The sequence below is a fragment of the Parasteatoda tepidariorum genome, chromosome 8 (assembly GCF_043381705.1).
Source record: "Parasteatoda tepidariorum isolate YZ-2023 chromosome 8, CAS_Ptep_4.0, whole genome shotgun sequence".
NCBI classification, from domain to species: Eukaryota; Metazoa; Arthropoda; class Arachnida; order Araneae; family Theridiidae; genus Parasteatoda; species Parasteatoda tepidariorum.
In genome coordinates this window covers 72,241,345-72,259,494 of record NC_092211.1, presented here as the reverse complement: position 1 = coordinate 72,259,494, position 18,150 = coordinate 72,241,345, and the positions used below count along the sequence as shown (strand labels likewise).

The window sequence follows — 18,150 nt, the reverse complement described above, 5'->3', positions numbered from 1 at the left end:
AACTAAATGCTGATTGGTTCATTATTCATTCCGTACGAGCAAAGTACAGAAGCTCTTAACAAATCTTAACGAAATATCGATTATAATAAAATTCTGTTCAAATCATTTTTGTAATTCTCTTGACAAATTTTCTTCGTGGAGAATATTTTCATTAATCTTAAAAAGCTGATAAAATTGTGTAAAGTGCTTATTTAAGAAAAACATTTATTAAAAATTAGTATCAAATAAAAGAAAGCAAGTTACTTAAACATTAGCTCGTTCGAAAAATAACAATTCCATATATCAGGGAGGAAAAGGTTCAAAAAGTTGAATACATGTAAATAATTCACCGATTTATATAAGAGTATTTCTATTGCCGAACGAATTCAGTTTCATAAAGCTTAGATACTATATGATGCATTTTTTAAGTTGAATTCGGCTTTAATAAAAGAAAAACAAACAATGATCAAGAACTGTCAAATTTTTTTGCATTATAATGGTTTTTATTTTACCATTGATGAAATTCTGATATTTATGTTTCAAAACTATACAATTTCATATTTTTCTCCAATATAAAATACATCTTAAATTTGTGAGAAATTTTCTCCCTTCAGAAATTTATTTGCAAAGGCATGTCTTTACAGGTGTTAGAAAATTTTTTGATTGACTTTCTATTCTCGGTTATAATTCTTTACATTCTAATGCTTGTATATTTATATTAAATGAAGAAGACAATTTTATGAAAATAATTTTATATTTTAACGCTTTATTTAGTGCTGAAATGAATTTGAGAAGCATTTGCATCTGCAAATGAATTTAATTCCTTATTTAATATTGCAGTTGTTTTAAGAAAATCCTCCTTCTACTGTGAACACTCAGAATTAATTTCGATAAAATCTTATCGCATGTGAGAAAAAACTGAGTATATAAAAATTAACTCTCTGGATGACTTTCAAAAAAAATTTTTTTATTGGCAACTTTATATTGTACCCATTAAATTCTTAATTTAATGAATTTCATTTAATCTTTTTTTATATTTTGATTTTTTATATTTTAGTATCGTGTAGAATTACCTTATTGCATGATGTGATTTTTACCAGGATTTGATATATCCAGTCAAATTAGGATTGCTAAAACAATCACCAAAATCTTTTAATTTTTTAAATCAAGTACCCTTTCCTTACAATAATCGTGAAAAGTTTTATTGTTAAATGCTTGAAATGCAGTTTAAGCATGTTATTTCTAACATATTAAAAGTAAAATTAATTATGATTGTGGTCTTTTCAACATCCTGTCTGCATGAGACAATGTCAGTCGTACTGAACTAGGTAATCAAGGCAGGCATAAGAAGGTGAAAAGCACATCACTTTTCATTTTTATCATATTTGTGAAGAGAGAGAGAGAACAGCAAAATAGCACTGAAAATGATGCGCATAGTTTTTTACTAAAGGGATTTTAAAAGGGGAAGATGACAAGTAACTCCGATCACGTGTCTAAAAAGTGAAAATATATAAGTTATGATAGGTTATAAAAACTTTCTGAGTGGTTTCTCATGAGATTTCATGTTTCCTTAAGGGAAAAACTTATGATAATTACTACATTCTTTAATCTAAAATTGGAACTGAAATGTTGGATGTGAATTACTAACTGTAAGAACGGGTTTTGTTTTAAATAGTGAATTTAAAAAGAGAATTTAGGCAAAGAAATAATATTAAAAAATTTGTTAAAGTTTTATGTATATACAGAGTTCTCCCTAGGAACAAAAAACAGCAGGGCGTTTCCGCTCTTACAAGGGCACTTTGAGTTTTGAAAGGAATAAACATTGTAAAAATTTATCAAAATGCGTAATATTATGTAATAACTAAATTTTATCCTCAACAATTTTTGAATTACCCTAATATACTATTAGGGTATATGTGTATATTTCAAGAACGAAATTCTCTTTCATGATCAAAATAAGAGAAATATTTGTAGTTTATAAAAATAATTAAAGGCTTGTTAAAAAAACAATCATTGTGCTTAAAGTTTCTTCAAAAAATAAATTAAAACAAAAAGGTTAATTGATAAAAAAACTTAATCTTCATTCTATAATTTAAAATGAAAATAATGAGAAAATGAACATTAAAACATTAGGATATTAATTATAAAATAATTTTAAAATTTAAAATCACTTAAAAATTTATTAATATCTCCCCCCCCCTGAAAAAAGAGATATTTATAAAAATTTAACCACTTGAGAATAATCTTAACAAAGTAAATCTTTGTAATAGTAATAAGAATTAAACCTATAAACACTGTTAATTTTACCTGGGTGTAATTATTATTTAAACAGTGAATTAATTTTTTTGAAAATGGAATATGAATAAAAAGGCAGCTTTTAAAAGGGATGGCGCCTTATTTTAACTAAAAGCGCAAAATCGGCACATTTATTGGGATCAAAGGGCAAGCAGGGTGAGACGCCCTTCTCAAAACACTTAGGGAGAACACTCCTACATATAAATAGTCTTCTTAAATATCTGCTAAAATTAATGTGTTAAGTGGTTTAAAATTTAAGTTTTGAATCTCTAATAATATTGAGTTTCATTTTTCCATGTTGTAATTATGTTATTTTTTCCTTCTAGGAATCTGTTAAAAAATTATATGAATTTAGAGATTTCTTCTTTGAAGATCATTCTTCTGAGTTAGCAGACAAAAAAACAGAGCTTTTAGCATCGGAATTGAATAAAACACTAAAATTATTTGTCAAGGAAAAAGGTATGTTTCATAAAATATTTTTCCCCTCACAAAAAAATATTTGCATTTTATTATTTTTTATTGTTTTGGAAGTTTGTTTTTGTTTCTACTCTTTATTTTTTAAAAGATGAAAATTAAGAATATTACTAACTTATAACAATATTTTTTAAAATTATATCAATGAATTAGGTTTTTTTTTTAACTTTAATGAGCTGCCAATTTATGCCAGTGACTGAACTGACATCATTCTAAGATCTAAATCAATTTATGCTATTGAGAAATATTTAATATATTGGTTTATTTCAATTGAGGTTTATAGAATATAGCCGGTTTATTAAAACTTATGGTCCCGCAGTGGACTGATCATTAAGACACGGTTCCCAGCAGATCATCGAAGTCAAGCATCACTGGCTGCGGTCAGCGTGCGGGTGGGTGACCACTTGGATCAGTGTGCGTAGGGACCGAGAGTGTGCGGCATTGGTCCTCGTTAAACTGTTCTACCGTAAAGTGCTGGACTTCGCCTGCAGGTCGCCGGGCTACCAAAGCGGAGGTGCCATCCCCTCTGCAGAGGATCAAAATTGTGATGGCTTTCCCAGACCGTCGCCAATAGCCCATTGTGTAGCTCTAGTGCGACCTAAATGAACAACAACAACAACAATTAAAACTTATGCTCTTATATTTATTTAAACGCTCTGTGTGCACATTGTTGATAATCCATAAATTAAATTAAATTTTCATTAATGGATGAATAATAAATATAATAAATAATGAAAAATAAATAAATAATCACCAATAAAAAATAAATAAACTCTTAAAACATATGTATTATATAGATTTATTATAAAATAATATGTGTGAAAATTGTTTATTTAAATAAAATCATTGACTTTTTCAAAGAATTAACATTTCAAAGTCTTTAATTCTTACAAATTTATCATCTGTATTTGTCTGTGGATTTAGTACCATTTATGCTTAAGCTCACCAATGTCCAGGCTTTTAGTGTTGATTTCAAATTGATTTTGTTTTTTTTTTTTGTTATTAATATTATTCATTGTCATCATTAAAAGGGGATACAGTATTTCTCTTTCCCCCAAAACTGCTAGTTTAGTATTCTTGAATAAACGATAAGGTCTTCTGTGTGTACTTTTGTGAATAATAAAAAATTTTATTAATTGAATTTCATTTATAATTTATGTTGTTTTATGATTTCATCGTCCATTTCATTGTGCACATGTTGCTAAGAATATTTAAGTTTTCATTGTTGGTTCTTGTTTTGTAAAAATGAAATTAATATTATAAATTTAATAATAGACACAGTAAACCTGACAAAGCCTTCAGCTCAAGTCTGATACTTATCTGCAGAGGATTAAATCCATTGATAAGAACATTTCAAATTTCTGGCAAAAGTAAAATTTTTTGTGACTATTTCAACACTTATCGATTATAAATAAGTATGGTAACTGGTTTAACAAACTGGTGTATATAATTATGTGCAATTTAAATACATTGTGTTTACTTTTAAATAGGTAGTGGTAGTTTTGGTGAATAGTTTTTACTTGAAGGAAAGATTAAAATGAAATTTTCTTAAGTACCACCTTCTTATCTTTTCTGTAAAAGTAACAGCTTTGTCAGTTGTAGCCCAATGTTATGGAATACTGTTTGCTACCATTATTTGAAATAAACTTATATAAATACAGCATATTATAAACATGGTCAAGATAATGCTGTTATAAAATCTGTATTTAAGGTTAAATGTTATAGTTATCAATTTGCAAACGTGTCTAGTTTCATATAGTTCATTCAAATTACTTAACTTGTTTTTTACTACTAGTAAAGTATTTTGCTAGATCTAATGGTTCTAATTGCTGTTAATTCTTATTTTGTAAAGATAATGATAATGTTGTAAAATTAAGGACAATCAACACATAGGGTCAAAATATAGTCTGTCTGTGTAAAGACCAACCCTCTCTATTTTTACTCGAGCTGTGGCAGTTACTATGGTTCATTGCTTAATTATTTCAAATTGGTTCACTATTAAAGACAGGTTTTGATTCTTGTCTTCGAAGGAATGGAATAATTTTTCTTCAGTCTATTGCAAAGCTACTCACTTCGAAAAGCGTTTTTTCTCGTTTCCATAGCAGCAGGTGGTTTTAGACCTTGTGGCAAGAGGAGTTCTTTATATCAACGAACTATAGGCAACAAGTTCATTGGGGTGTTTAGTTTTGTACATATCTCTAAGTATTATAGCAGTCTGTAACCCTTAAATTTCTGATTAGCTTTTCATTAAATTGAATTATAGACAAACTATAAGTAGCAAGTTCTTTGGAGTGTTTAGTTTTGTACATAGCTCTAAGTATTATAGCAGCTTGTAACCCTTATATTTCTGATTAGCTTTTCATTAAATTGAATTATAGACAAACTATAAGTAGCAAGATCTTTGAGGTGTTTAGTTTTGTACATATCTCTAAGTATTATAGCAGTCTGTAACCCTTAAATTTCTAATTAGCTTTTCATTAAATTGAAATAGTACCTATAATATTTTTCTTTTATTAGATGAGAGTGATTCTTGTAAGAATGCAGAATCTGAACTATTAAAGGCAAAAGCATTGAATGTGCTACCAGAATACAGTCCTGAAGCTTTTGAGATACTAACGAAGCTTGTTAAATTTCATCCACGTTTAGTGGATGCCTTGAATGAACTTGGTTTATGTTTTTGGAAGAAAGGTGATGTCAAAGCGGCTAAAAAATGTTTTGAAAATGCTTTAAGAGAGGTAGATATATCGATATTAGATTTCAGCTATTTATTTTTTATGTATGATTATTCAATTTGTGTTTACAGAAGCTTTTTGCATATATTTGTGACTTTTATATATGCAATAAGTATGCATATTTTAGAAGCATTACTTTATAAAATGCTTTATTACTGTGTTCTAAATTAACATTAGTAAATGATAATACTAAAGCAATATTAAAAGTTTATTCATATTAACGCCTGGCTGTTATTAGAATTACTTTGAAAAATGTAACTCAAATTGTTACAACAATTTTAATAGCACATATTTGAGTATTTTTACTGTATGTACTCTTTGTTACATTCTAATCTAATCTTCTCATAGGGAAAAAATGCAGAATCTCTGCAAAACTTGTCTATGATATTGAGACAACTTGGAGAAACTCCTGAAGAAAAGCAAAAAAACATGCTAGAAAGTTTAGAAAAAGCTAAAGAAGCTGTAGAAGTTAATGATGATGGGAAATCATGGTGTAAACATTAAGTTTTTTCTTTTTATGCACTCAAAATAATTTTTATTATCTGCTTTTGAATTGTTTAGAGAAGAAAAATGCTATATAAAATTATGTCTTTTTTATTTATATGCAATATATATATATAAAATGACATTTTTGATAACATATACATAATCACATTTATATATAATCACATTTTTGTACCAATAGTGAAAAATATTTCCCATATTTTAACTCTTCGGCATTATTCAAATACAAGTGTTCTTATTTGTAATTCTAACATAAATTTTTTTTATTTTAATAAAGTTTAAAAAATATTAAGTTGGATGATAATATTTTTTATGTGTCGAATTCCGTTATTTTTGTATATTTTTAATTGAATTCATGAGTCTTAGATTTTTGTTTCTCCTTAAAAACTCAAGACTCATGTCGTGTTATTGTTTGTCCTTAATTTAAACTTCTCGTCCTGATTTTCCTGTGCATGTATTCAAAACATCAAATTTTCTATCAATTCAAAGTAAGATTTATAGAATAATCAATTCTAGTGAATGAGGTGGTTTGGATTTTATTCCAACATCCTTTTATTTTTATTAAAAATCACATAATTTGATAATTCCATATAGGAGCCATCTAGTATTCATTTAATGGTTTAAGCATATAGTGATTATTACAAACTGTACGGCTCATTATTTTTAATTTTTTGCGAATTCAGTTGTTTTATGAAAAAGAAACTTAATTAACAATTTTACATAGGCAAATTTTTATGGTGATGAATTTAGGGAAATTATTTTCAGCATTAGTGAATTATTTTCAGCAAATGCAATAACAAATCTTGTACGGCAGAGTTTTGTAGTTTCATAATTATTCATTTATCTTTTTTTTATATGAATTTAGAAATGATGAATACCAATCAATAATACAGAGACACATATCATAAAATTTTCAAGCGGTATATTGAGTAATCAATTGGCTAAATTACTTCAGTATAAAATTGTGAAATAATATATTTACTGATTTTTATTTTAAGATTATTAAATTATTTGATTAAAGAAGTCTTGAACTCGATTACAAATTTTAATTTAATATTAGTATGAGAAAAACTTAATATTTGATATTAGTTATTTTTTTAGTTTTCTGTGTATTGATCTAAGACTGATACCAGTTCTTCAGTTCTCTATAAATAAAATTATACTGAAAACTGTTAAAGCTTGCTTTCTGTTTGAAAGAAAGTAATTATGTTATTAAAGATAGTATATTTTATTTTTCTGTTTGGATAAAATTTGCTTTTATATTTTTTTAATTGAATAAATTATACTTTTTTTAGTTTTTCATTTGTCTTTTTTAAAAGTAGTCTGATATATACTGTTTCAAAAATATATAAATATCCTGATTTATTCAATTGCTATGAGACCTGAAAACTACTGTGCTTATTTTCTTCAACATTGTGAAGTTTTATTAGCAGGTGCCTTTTTTTTTCTTCTAAAGATTGTTCATCTAACTTTAGTAACTTCCAAGAAGCACAATCAATATTTTAAATTTATTTTTCTATTTTTAATTACTTATTCTATTTCCAGTTTTTCTGTTTGATATTCTAGATCCAAGTTCCAAACACATGTACAAATTTTAGTAATTTTTAGATGTCATTATATGATCAAACATGATTATACATAGAATTCTTGATGTTTTAAATAATGTACTTTTATGATAAGGGTTTACTACTAAAAATAACATTATTTAAAAGTATTTTAAGATTTTATTTAATTGCCATTACAGATAAGATTCGAGTTTTCACATTTTACTTCTTTTTCTGATCTTGTTTCTTAAAAAACTAATAATACAAATTTATTATTTCTTTATTTTAGATATTGTAGGAAATGCCAACTTGAGCTTATTCTTTAGTTTAAATCAGAGTCCCAACTATTTAAAAGAAAGCCTTCTAGCTTACAACCATGCAGTAAGTTTTATTTTAAGAAAATTTTATTATATTTCTCTTCCAGTTTCCATATTTTTGACCAATAGTATTTTTCTTTTCTAGAGTCAAGATAAAGCTATGAAATGCAATCCTGATTTATATTATAACTGGGCAATGGTATTTATTTTAAATTTAAAATACAATTTTCTTCTTTCACTTGCTTGATTTTATAGTTGATTATAGTATTGTTTTGCATTATGATAATAAATTAAACATATGATAATAAATGAAAAAAATATTCATCATGTTAAAATGTGTTTATAAAAAATTCTTAATACTAGGACTAGAAGTATAATTTTTAATTCAAATGGAGCTCAGGTCAAAAACTGGATTTAGACATGCAAATTAAGAAAAATTTAAGATGATACTCATGATATGCTGAATCTTTTGTAGTATATTTAAAATATTGAACTAATATGTAAATATTTTCTAACACACATAAATTCTGATAAATAATTATATAATTACATTGATGTAGGGATTATAGTTGACTATATAACCATACTCTAATTTCAATAATCTGTGTTAATATAATTTAGTTGGTAACTTTATAAATAAAGAGATTTCAGCAAATTTTCTGTTAGCGTATAGTGGTCTGTATTTTGAATGTATTTATATAGACAAATAATTAAAGAATTATAATATTATATCAACAAAAATTTTCTTTGGAATAATATGAATTTCAAAGCATAATAAAAAGTTTTTTTACAACATTGTTTTTTGAACAATTATTATTACACCCAGAAAAAATTTCTTTTAAATAATTTGAATTTTTATCCATTATAAAGTTTTTGTTTATACAAAACATTTTCTTTCTTATGTATGTTAAAAAAAATAAGTATTCACTAATTTTATTTTATTTTATATTATAACGGGCGTTGAACAGCTGACCCAATTCTGTATCAGTGTTCCAACTCCGTAGCATTGTAATTGTGAACCATATCTAGAAGCAAGGAAATTCCTGGATCAAGTATTGGGAGAAATTTGCCTTTGTAGATGATGATGAAACTAACCCATAGTTGCTTTTTTGATGAAACTAACCCATAGTTGCATTACATGGAGAAGAAAATAACAAAAATCTTCCACGGTTAGCTTGACGGCAAGGGGACTCTAACCCATGATCAGTCTACCACTGAGGATATTTTACGTCAGTTCTGTAATCGGTGAGAGCCTGATTCAGAAATATTATCGAGAGCCATTGTCCTAGTGGGATTCAAACTAGGTCACTTCATCAGGAGACGAGCACTCTATCCTCTAAGCCAGTGTTTCCCAAAGTGTGGTACGCTACCCCCAGGGGTACGGGAACAGTTTAGCGGGGTTACGCGTTTTTATGCGAAATATCTTGACACTAACGAAAATTTCATTTAAAAATAAAGTTTGCCATGAAAATTTACGATTACATATTTTTCTATTGGCTATTTTTTGCAGAGTTAACAGTTAATAATTAGTGGTATCAACAGCCAGTTATGATTTTTAACTTTTGTGCAATTTTTTTATTTTTTTATAGTAAAAAATACATTGATTTTGTTATTAGTGGTACACAGCGTAAGGAAAAAAATAGAAAGGGTACAGGAAAGTCTTAAGTTTGGGAAACACTGCTCTAAGCCACCACAGCTCCAGCATTTCCTATTTGTTATAAAATATTGCATGCTATTTAAAATATCTATGATTATGTTTATGCCAATACATAAAAGCAATTTTTCGGCAGATCCTTATTGAAAAGGGGAAAGCAAGAACAATTGAAATTCCTTAAAAAACAGTGTAACGTTTTTTTTATTACGTTTTTGCAACAAAAAAAAAAACTGCAGAAATTTTTTTTAACTATGCAGTAAAACTTCAAATAAATGGACACTTGTGAGAACAAAAATGTTTCCTTTTATAAGAGTTGCCCATTTACGGGTAGGGTACACTAATAGCAAATGATGTGGAAATAATTAAATGTCTATAATAACTATTTACATTGATATTCATTTAAACTTAACAAAAATATCATATTTACAGTACAAAAAAGAATAGATGAAGAAATTTGATACACGCCTTTGTTTTATATTTATCCAGTTGAAAAGCAAGATTTGGTATAAGTTCCCTTCTTGGCCTTAATCACTTCTTCGGTCAGTTCCAATCAATAGGATTACATCTTCCTATTACTTGATAGGTAATAGGACTATACCTCCTTGAAGGTAAACCTCATGTCATGCATAGAAAAAAAGGTAATAGTACATACCTGTAAGGTACCATATGGAGTTGTTGTATTCCAAATCAATCGTTTAACAAGAATCTGAATAAATTTTTGATTTATATTAACATCTTTAAGAATTCTACATATTTTTTTTAACTGAGCTGTTTTAAGCACAAGAGTTAATTTGTTAGAAGAAAAACATTTTCATCAAGGAAGGAAATTGAGAACATCTATGGAAAGAACTCCCCTAGCCATTTGTCAAGAGTAGTGGCGGTAAACATGGCTACGAGATTTAACTATTTCAAGTAGGGGTGTTGGGTTTAATTTAAAACAGGTTTCGGCTCTTGTCGGCAAAAGATAGGGAATGAGCTCTAAATTTAGTATGTTTATGAAAATTGATACTTCAAGAATCAAAAGGTGAAAAAGAAAAAAAAAAAAAACTTTTTCAAGTAGTTTACAAAGTATGAAAATTACACATTTTATGTTTTAAACAAGGGGCCCACTATGGATTTCGACCTTGGGCCCATAAAACTTTTGTTTGACTTTGTTTTTAGGTCACAGTTTTATCCATGGCTGAAACCGGCGAAAAGTTTCTATCATTGTTCTAAATATATCATTGATACAAATTTTTGTTTTCATTAGGCCTTGAAGTATGATGAAAATTATAAACTGACATTGGAAAAATTAGAGTTGTCTATAAAATACGATCCCCTTTGGACAAAGCCTCAAGAAGAATTAGAATCATTGGTTAATCACCTAAAAAATATACAATTGATGATATCAACTAAGGTTTGTTCAAACGTTTTTTATTTTATTTTTATGTGCAAACCGAGTAAACAATGTATAAAAAATTTATGTGAGAACTTTAAGTAAATTTTTCTAATTTATGTATTGTTTATTAGTTTTGATTTATAGGTTAATTATTTTACACATTAAAATCTTTCTTGTTTCATTTTTAAAACTCATCCACTTAGTAAATGGGTAAATAAAATTGTTTTTAATTAATAAAATTATTCTTATCTAGATAAGTTTACAAAGATTAATCATAGAAATTAAGGTTAAAGGTGCTAATTTTTAGTATGAAAGATGATCTATTGTATGATATAAATTTTAGGAATTATTGTAAAAACAACCCATGTTTGAAGGAAGTGATTTGACGTTCTTTCCTTTAAACTTTGCTGTTTTGACAAAAAAAACAATCAATCTTAATAAGATCAAATGATCTTTTATGAATTTTCATTTTTATTTCAAAATGTACATTCTACTCAGAGTATAAAATTTCAATAATCTGTGNTCTTGTTTAATATTTATTATGTATATCTTTCAAACAAGGAAAAAGTATGCACATTAAACATTGCAGACTAATATTTTATAAAAGAAAAAATTGAAACGTTTTTAAACTTTAATCAATCATTATAAAGCTTGGGAAGAGTCGAGGAACAAGCAAAATCATTATTTTTCTAATAAAACTAAAAATGTTTTTATTTTTAACATTATGAACCTTTTTCTAGCTTCAACTTTAAAGATGATGACTTTAATCTATTCTTTGCTCCTATTCAGCTTAAGTTTGAAATTTTTTTCTATTTCACTTAGAATTAATTTGTAACTTTAACTTTGCGTAGTTTTCTTGTTCATTTTTTATCATGAATTCAAAAAAGAGATATAAATAAAAAAGAAAGAAATCATTAGTGTTTATCATGCAGTGACCTATATTTAATGTTCTGAGAAATTAGTTTAAATATTATGTTGCAATTCTTGCAAATAGGTATGAAAATCATTCATTGCCTCCATATCCATTAATTTATGATATGTTATCATCTGATTGGCCCTTTCCATTGATTGGTAATATGTTAATATCAAATTAGAGAAATTTCTGAATCTATATTTTCTATAAGAAATTTAACTTTAAAATTTGTTAATGAGATATTTAATTGTCCAAATTTGTCTTATTTTAAAGTTAGCAAAATTTGAAGGTTAATTTCAATTTATTTATTATAGAAAATATGAATACATTTTTTTTCTATAAGTGGCATCTGACTTATGTCACTATTTTGACATTGCCAAAATTTTGTATTTCTCATTTAATATTTTTTACTTAATCATGATGTATACTTTTATCTATATTTTAAATAACAAGTGAAAATTGTTAGTGTTACCAAATTTATTACACTAAATTAGACAATTGAAGTAATTCTATTTTTAAATTGATATCTGTATTTTAAGACCCTATTTAGTTGTTTAAAGTAATTTTTTACTAACTTTATTATTTTTAAAATGAAAATTTATTGCAAAGTTTTAAATAATATTTTTTAAAATCATTTGTTGATTTTTAAGGATTCATTAGTTAGTTCAGTAACAATTATCAAATCTTTAAAATCTAATAATTTACTTTTGACTTTTGCAGGGCAAACTGAAGTCCCGTAAAATAAGAGAAATAATTAGCGCACTCAAAAAAGAACTTGATAATTCTAATTCAACTGAAACTTTTGTTAATTCTATCGGACGATCTGAGACTTATCAACATTCCAAAATTTCGGATCTACAAGAAGGAAGTAATACCGGTAAAATGCTTAAGGGGAAAGTAGCGTGCCATGTTTATTGTTCTAATTCTTTACCATTGTAAGTATATATATATATTTTTTTTTGATACATTATAAAACATTTAACCAATTAATATCTTTTTATCCAGATTAAAAGTTTTCTATTTCTTATATTTTACGAAAAATATTTTTATATTTTTTATAAAAATTTTATATTATTTAATTCTCATATTTCATAAGAATTATTTTACTTAAAATATGTTATATAAATATATATATTAATATATAAATATTAATATACATTATATATTAATATATAAAATATATTTTTTATAAAATTTTTTTATTATTTAATTCTTATATTTCATAAAAATTATTTTATATAAAATATTATATTTTTGAAAAAAATTTTTTTTTCTTTAGTCAGTTTACATTTTAAATGAAAATATTATTCTAGCACATTTTGCTTGCTTGATGAAAAAGAAAATTGTTTTGCTGTAAATGTATACAATATGGCTCAAGGCAAAGGAGTCATCATTGGAGATAGTGTGATTATTTTAGATCCTCACATTCAACATTTTAATTTTGCATTTAAAGACAATGTAAGTAAATTTATGTATTTTTCTTAAATATTATTTGTATTAAATCAAAATTTATCCAATGGCCTTTAGCTTTTTTTTCTACTTGCACAATAACAAAGAACTTTTTTAAACTTAAAATTTTTATGTTTTAATCAGCGTATGAATTGTGTGCTCAATGCAAATACAGTAGAACCTTGATCGATTGTTTCTCAAGGCACCATTCGGTGCAAATGGTAGATATGGGTAAATAAAGAATGCAGGTTAATATGAAATATTGATCTGAAAAAGTATGAAAAGTAATAAAGACATATTGGACTTTAAAATAAATAAATATACAATAGGTATAAAAAAAAGTTTAAATGACATAGTTATAATATATTCAAAATATTTACAATGCAAAAAAAAAGATGAATTAATGCATTTATTTATGTAAAATTTATAGAAATTTTAGTTGACTCTTTTTGTAAAAACACAAAGAATAATTTTTTCACAATTATAGCAGATTGCTTTTTTTTTTCTGTAAATTATTGTGAATACAGAAATTTCCTCATTGCCCTAAAAGTTTTGAAGCTTTCAGCAAATTTTAGCACTGATTGTGGTTCTGTTTCATCATCCTCATCAGCATTCAATTTGCACTCCTTTAAGTTTTGCAACAATTTTTTTCAAATAACATCATACCACAAGTGTTAACATTTTCACTAACATATCATAATAAACAAACGTGATATTTAAAATGTTTTCTCAAATATGTAAAAAATCCTAGTTTTCTTCATTATCAATAGCATCAGGAGTTTCTGTTTTTATTACTCAAAACAAAATTTTTTTTTTCAAAAGTCAGTAAAATTTTTGAACAATGGACATGGGAATCTTAGTTTAAAAAACTATCTTAACTGGTATTATTAGATTAACATTCGTGAAGGGACCAATAAAACAAGATTATACATAGGGCAAACAGGCATCAAGGTTAAACTGTATAAATAAAAACAAATCATGAGCTTTTTACCTTCATGACTTCCAGTTAAAAAGCTTACAGCTGCTTACTACAGTTTATTTTACGAGACGATNAATCAATGATTTTTTTTAAAAAATCATTTGATTTAAATCATGATTTAAATCGTGATTTAAATCAAGCTGATTTAAATCAACGAACCCTGCTGCTTACTACAGTTTATTTTGCGAGACGATATTTTCAAACAGATAATTTTGATTTCAATAAAAGAAATAATTTTTAAGCTCAAATGTGCTGCATTTCATAAGATATTAATGTTATCAAGTGAGTCTGTTGAGTTTGAGTTAAAATTTGTTTTAATTATTTATAAATATGTTAATAAAGGCGACATGGTTGCTATATTTAGAAAAACTAGTTTTTTTTGGCTGTCCTGATTTAGATTCTTTTGACTTGTTTATTACTATTTATTCTTGTTGCAAGCAGTTCATACAGTAATGTTAGCATTTTGTTAGAGTAGTAAGACTAAGCTTTATGCTTTATGTAGCAAAAAATCATTTAGAACTAAGTCATACTCTACATAGTGAAAACACTTTGAGCGAAATGTCCCCAAAATACATAAGATACAGTAACCTGGAAAGATGGGCCTGCAGCGTCACTGGTGAAGAACACCATCTATAGATATTTTTTTTAAAAAATATATAAATAATTACTAAGTTATTTTCAATAGTTTATAATCACTTTCTAAGCGTGAAACAGTGTTCTCCCCAAGCATTTTTAGAAGGGCGGCTTGCCCTGCCTGCCCATTGATTCTCCTTAATGCACCCTCCTTGCCCTTTTTTTGAAAATAAGCCACCATCACTTAAAAACATTGTCTTTTTATTCACTTTTTTTCTCTCAGGAAGATGTCTTCTTAACCACCTGTTTTAATGATAAGTCCACTTTCAATTGATTTAGTAATTGATAATTATTTAACTTTAATTTTATTCCTTCATTTTAGTAAGATTTTTCTTATGTTGTCCATTTATATAATTAAAATTTACATGATATTCGACCCCAGAGATGTTAGTATATTTTTTTTCAATAATTTGGATTAAATTTTTCAAGATATTGTTCTATTAGATGAGATTGTTAACCAAAGTTTGGATTTCTTTATGAAAAAGTTTTTTTTCTTCTTCAATACATTGAAAAGAACAAAAAGTATTTAAAGCCTAAGAATGAGTTATAAGCTTAAATTTAAATATGTAAAATTTAATATAGTACAAAAATTATGAAGTTTTCCTTCATATTTACTCTTTTTCTTAATTTACTTTTACTCAAAATGTTAACCTTTATTTGACCTATAATGTTTTATTTTTAAATGGATTGCATTATTTTTCTAAATAAATATAAACATGTACTCTTACACATAGATAAATTATGTGTACTTATAATGTTTAGTTTACTAATTCCATTTTAAAAAAAATTTACTGTTTAGATAATAATTTCACACTGGAAAAAATTTTTAAATTAGTAATTCAGAATAAATAAATCAAATTAATTCTGATCACTATGACAAATATTTACGTTGTTCGCATTGCTCTCAAGAGTTTTAAGTTTTATTAGTTTCTTTTTTCAGGGGGGGGGGTTATATTAATAAATGTTTTAGTGTTTTTAAATTTTACGATTTTTTAAAAAAATAAATACCTTTTATTTAAAAATAAATAACTTTTATTTAAAAATGCCCCCTAAAATATTTATTTTCGCATAATAAGAACATTTCTATGCATATTTCCTTTAATTGTTTTTTAAAAGCTTAAAATTTTTCAGTTATATTGATAAGTGAGAATTACTTGGAGAAATATGCATATAAAATAGTATAAGAGGGCAATTTAAAAATTTAGAGTCAAGATCAGATGCATAATATTACACCTTCTGATAAACTTTAATGGTGGTAAGTGAGTGCCATTTCGAAACTCAAAGTGCTCTTTTCTGTGAGGGAGTTTTTTTTTAAATTTTATTTAGATGATGCATTTCAGAGAAATAAAGTTCCATAAATAAATAGGACATGTGGTTAAAATAAAATTGCATGTGATGCATATTTATTAAAAATGAAACGTACTTGCAGTTCACATTCACTTGCAAAGAATTATTCTGGATCTAAGTTTCAATTGTAAAACCAATGTGAAAACATACAAGCTATATTCATACTTACATAGAAAAATGTAAAAAAAATTATTTTCTTTCTATATTTATCTACGAAGCTTAAAAGCGATCTGGGTTTATAACCTGTATAAAATAAGTTAATGTGTTTATTACAGGGTTTAAAATTCTTTTTTCAAAAGTAAACGGTTTGTTGTTAATACATATAACGGAAGTGGTATTTAATTTTTTTAAAACAGAAATACAATATTAAAATAAGAGACATAACCCACAAACAAAATATATTGCTTTTTATATTTTTTGTAAGAAATATAGGACAAAAAAAAAAGAGAGATCGACTTTATTTTTCAAGTCAGCTTTGTACAACATATTTTTATGTAAGTACAGTGCAGAACCTCTTATCCGGATATCAGAAAACCAGAATGAAATTCGGAACCGGAAATTAATTTTCTTCCATTAAAAATTTTTTTTTCTGCAAGATTTTGTTATTTAGAGCGTACGGCGTATCGAGTTGACGAAAGAACTGATTTAGAGGACAGATCAAAAGCCGTTTGTAGACGAATCTCACATAAGCACAAATAGCTTATAGTATATGTTATTAATGTCAATAATAACATATATAAGCCTGTATATAATATTTATTTCATAATTTCTTTCCTTATTTAAACTTAAGTGTATTATTATTTATCATTTCTAAAACTATTTAAAAAAAATTTTTTAGTTTTCTTTTATAAACATTAAAAAAACGGCATTTTGTAGCGATTCAGAAAACCGGAAAAATCAGTTATCCGGAATCGCGATGGTCCCGATCATTCCGGATAATCGGTTCTCTACTGTATAAAGACAATTATATGCAACAAAAAGACTAATACCTGTTATAAAGTTTGCATTAAAAAAATGTTTAATTTTATTCAACGTTAGGCATAAAATATCAGTCCTTTTAATGCTTAGCTGTACAATTCAAAGTTGATTATCTGAAACCCAGGACATATTATTTACATTAAAGTGTAAATATTTTCCCCCTCAATTTAAAATTTCTTTTCAAAGAGGATTCTGATAAACTATTTTCATCCAACTTAACCAATTTTCTTCATTAAAGCAGATAGTTCTCAAAACTGCAACATATGTCAAAGAATTATTAATGTCCTTGCCTGGAACAGAACTATTTGCATCCATATAGCTATGTATGCTAAATGTTTGTTTCATTATGTGGATATTTGTACATAGTTTACATAATAGTTAATTAAATAAGGTTTGAAATTAAATTCTTTATTTAAATTTTTTTCTTTCAAATTATTGTTTCAGGGTTGACAAAAAATAAGGCTGTTCTTCAAACTATTGTTTTAATTAGAAATTTATGTGTTAAATAACTAACCAACCTATATTTTTTTCAACAGACTTATGCTTTTTCATCTATTCGTGTTAACAGTCCATTACAGTTGGTAGCGAATAAAAGGAGATTTGGTCGTGATACTGTTGCAACACCACAGCTTTCTGTAATTGTAAAAAGTGACTAATTGTTTATTTCATATGTATTTATGCTTCAGCTTCATATTTTTCTATTAAACATTTTATGTAAATATTATGTGTTGATTGATTTCTCCAAATATTATTATATTTTTGTACACAGCAATTTCTTTGCTTTCTAATTATTATTTAAAATGAAAAATAATTAAATGTATAATAATGAAAAATATTAATAAATTCCCTTTTTTTTTTGTTGAAAGAAACAGGGTAATTTGAAAATTATAGTTAGAAAGAAAGGTTATTTCTTTAATTTAATGCCATTGAAAAGTATCAAGGATATGGTAATCCAAAGTATGAGTTCTTTAGCT

The 18,150-nt window shown here is 26.1% G+C and overlaps 1 protein-coding gene across 1 annotated transcript; it reads left to right on the top strand.

Moving 5' to 3' along the window:
• The first annotated feature begins 279 nt into the window (after window positions 1-279).
• LOC107437785 (tetratricopeptide repeat protein 5) lies at window positions 280-17,895 on the top strand. The gene is made up of 10 exons (XM_043040978.2): window positions 280-623; window positions 2,601-2,733; window positions 5,266-5,483; window positions 5,829-5,973; window positions 7,818-7,909; window positions 7,991-8,044; window positions 10,749-10,895; window positions 12,511-12,725; window positions 13,104-13,248; window positions 17,713-17,895. Exons 1-10 carry the CDS (start codon window positions 612-614, stop codon window positions 17,830-17,832), a joined length of 1,281 nt encoding a protein of 426 aa, XP_042896912.1. The 5' UTR covers window positions 280-611; the 3' UTR covers window positions 17,833-17,895.
• The last annotated feature ends 255 nt before the right edge of the window (window positions 17,896-18,150 follow it).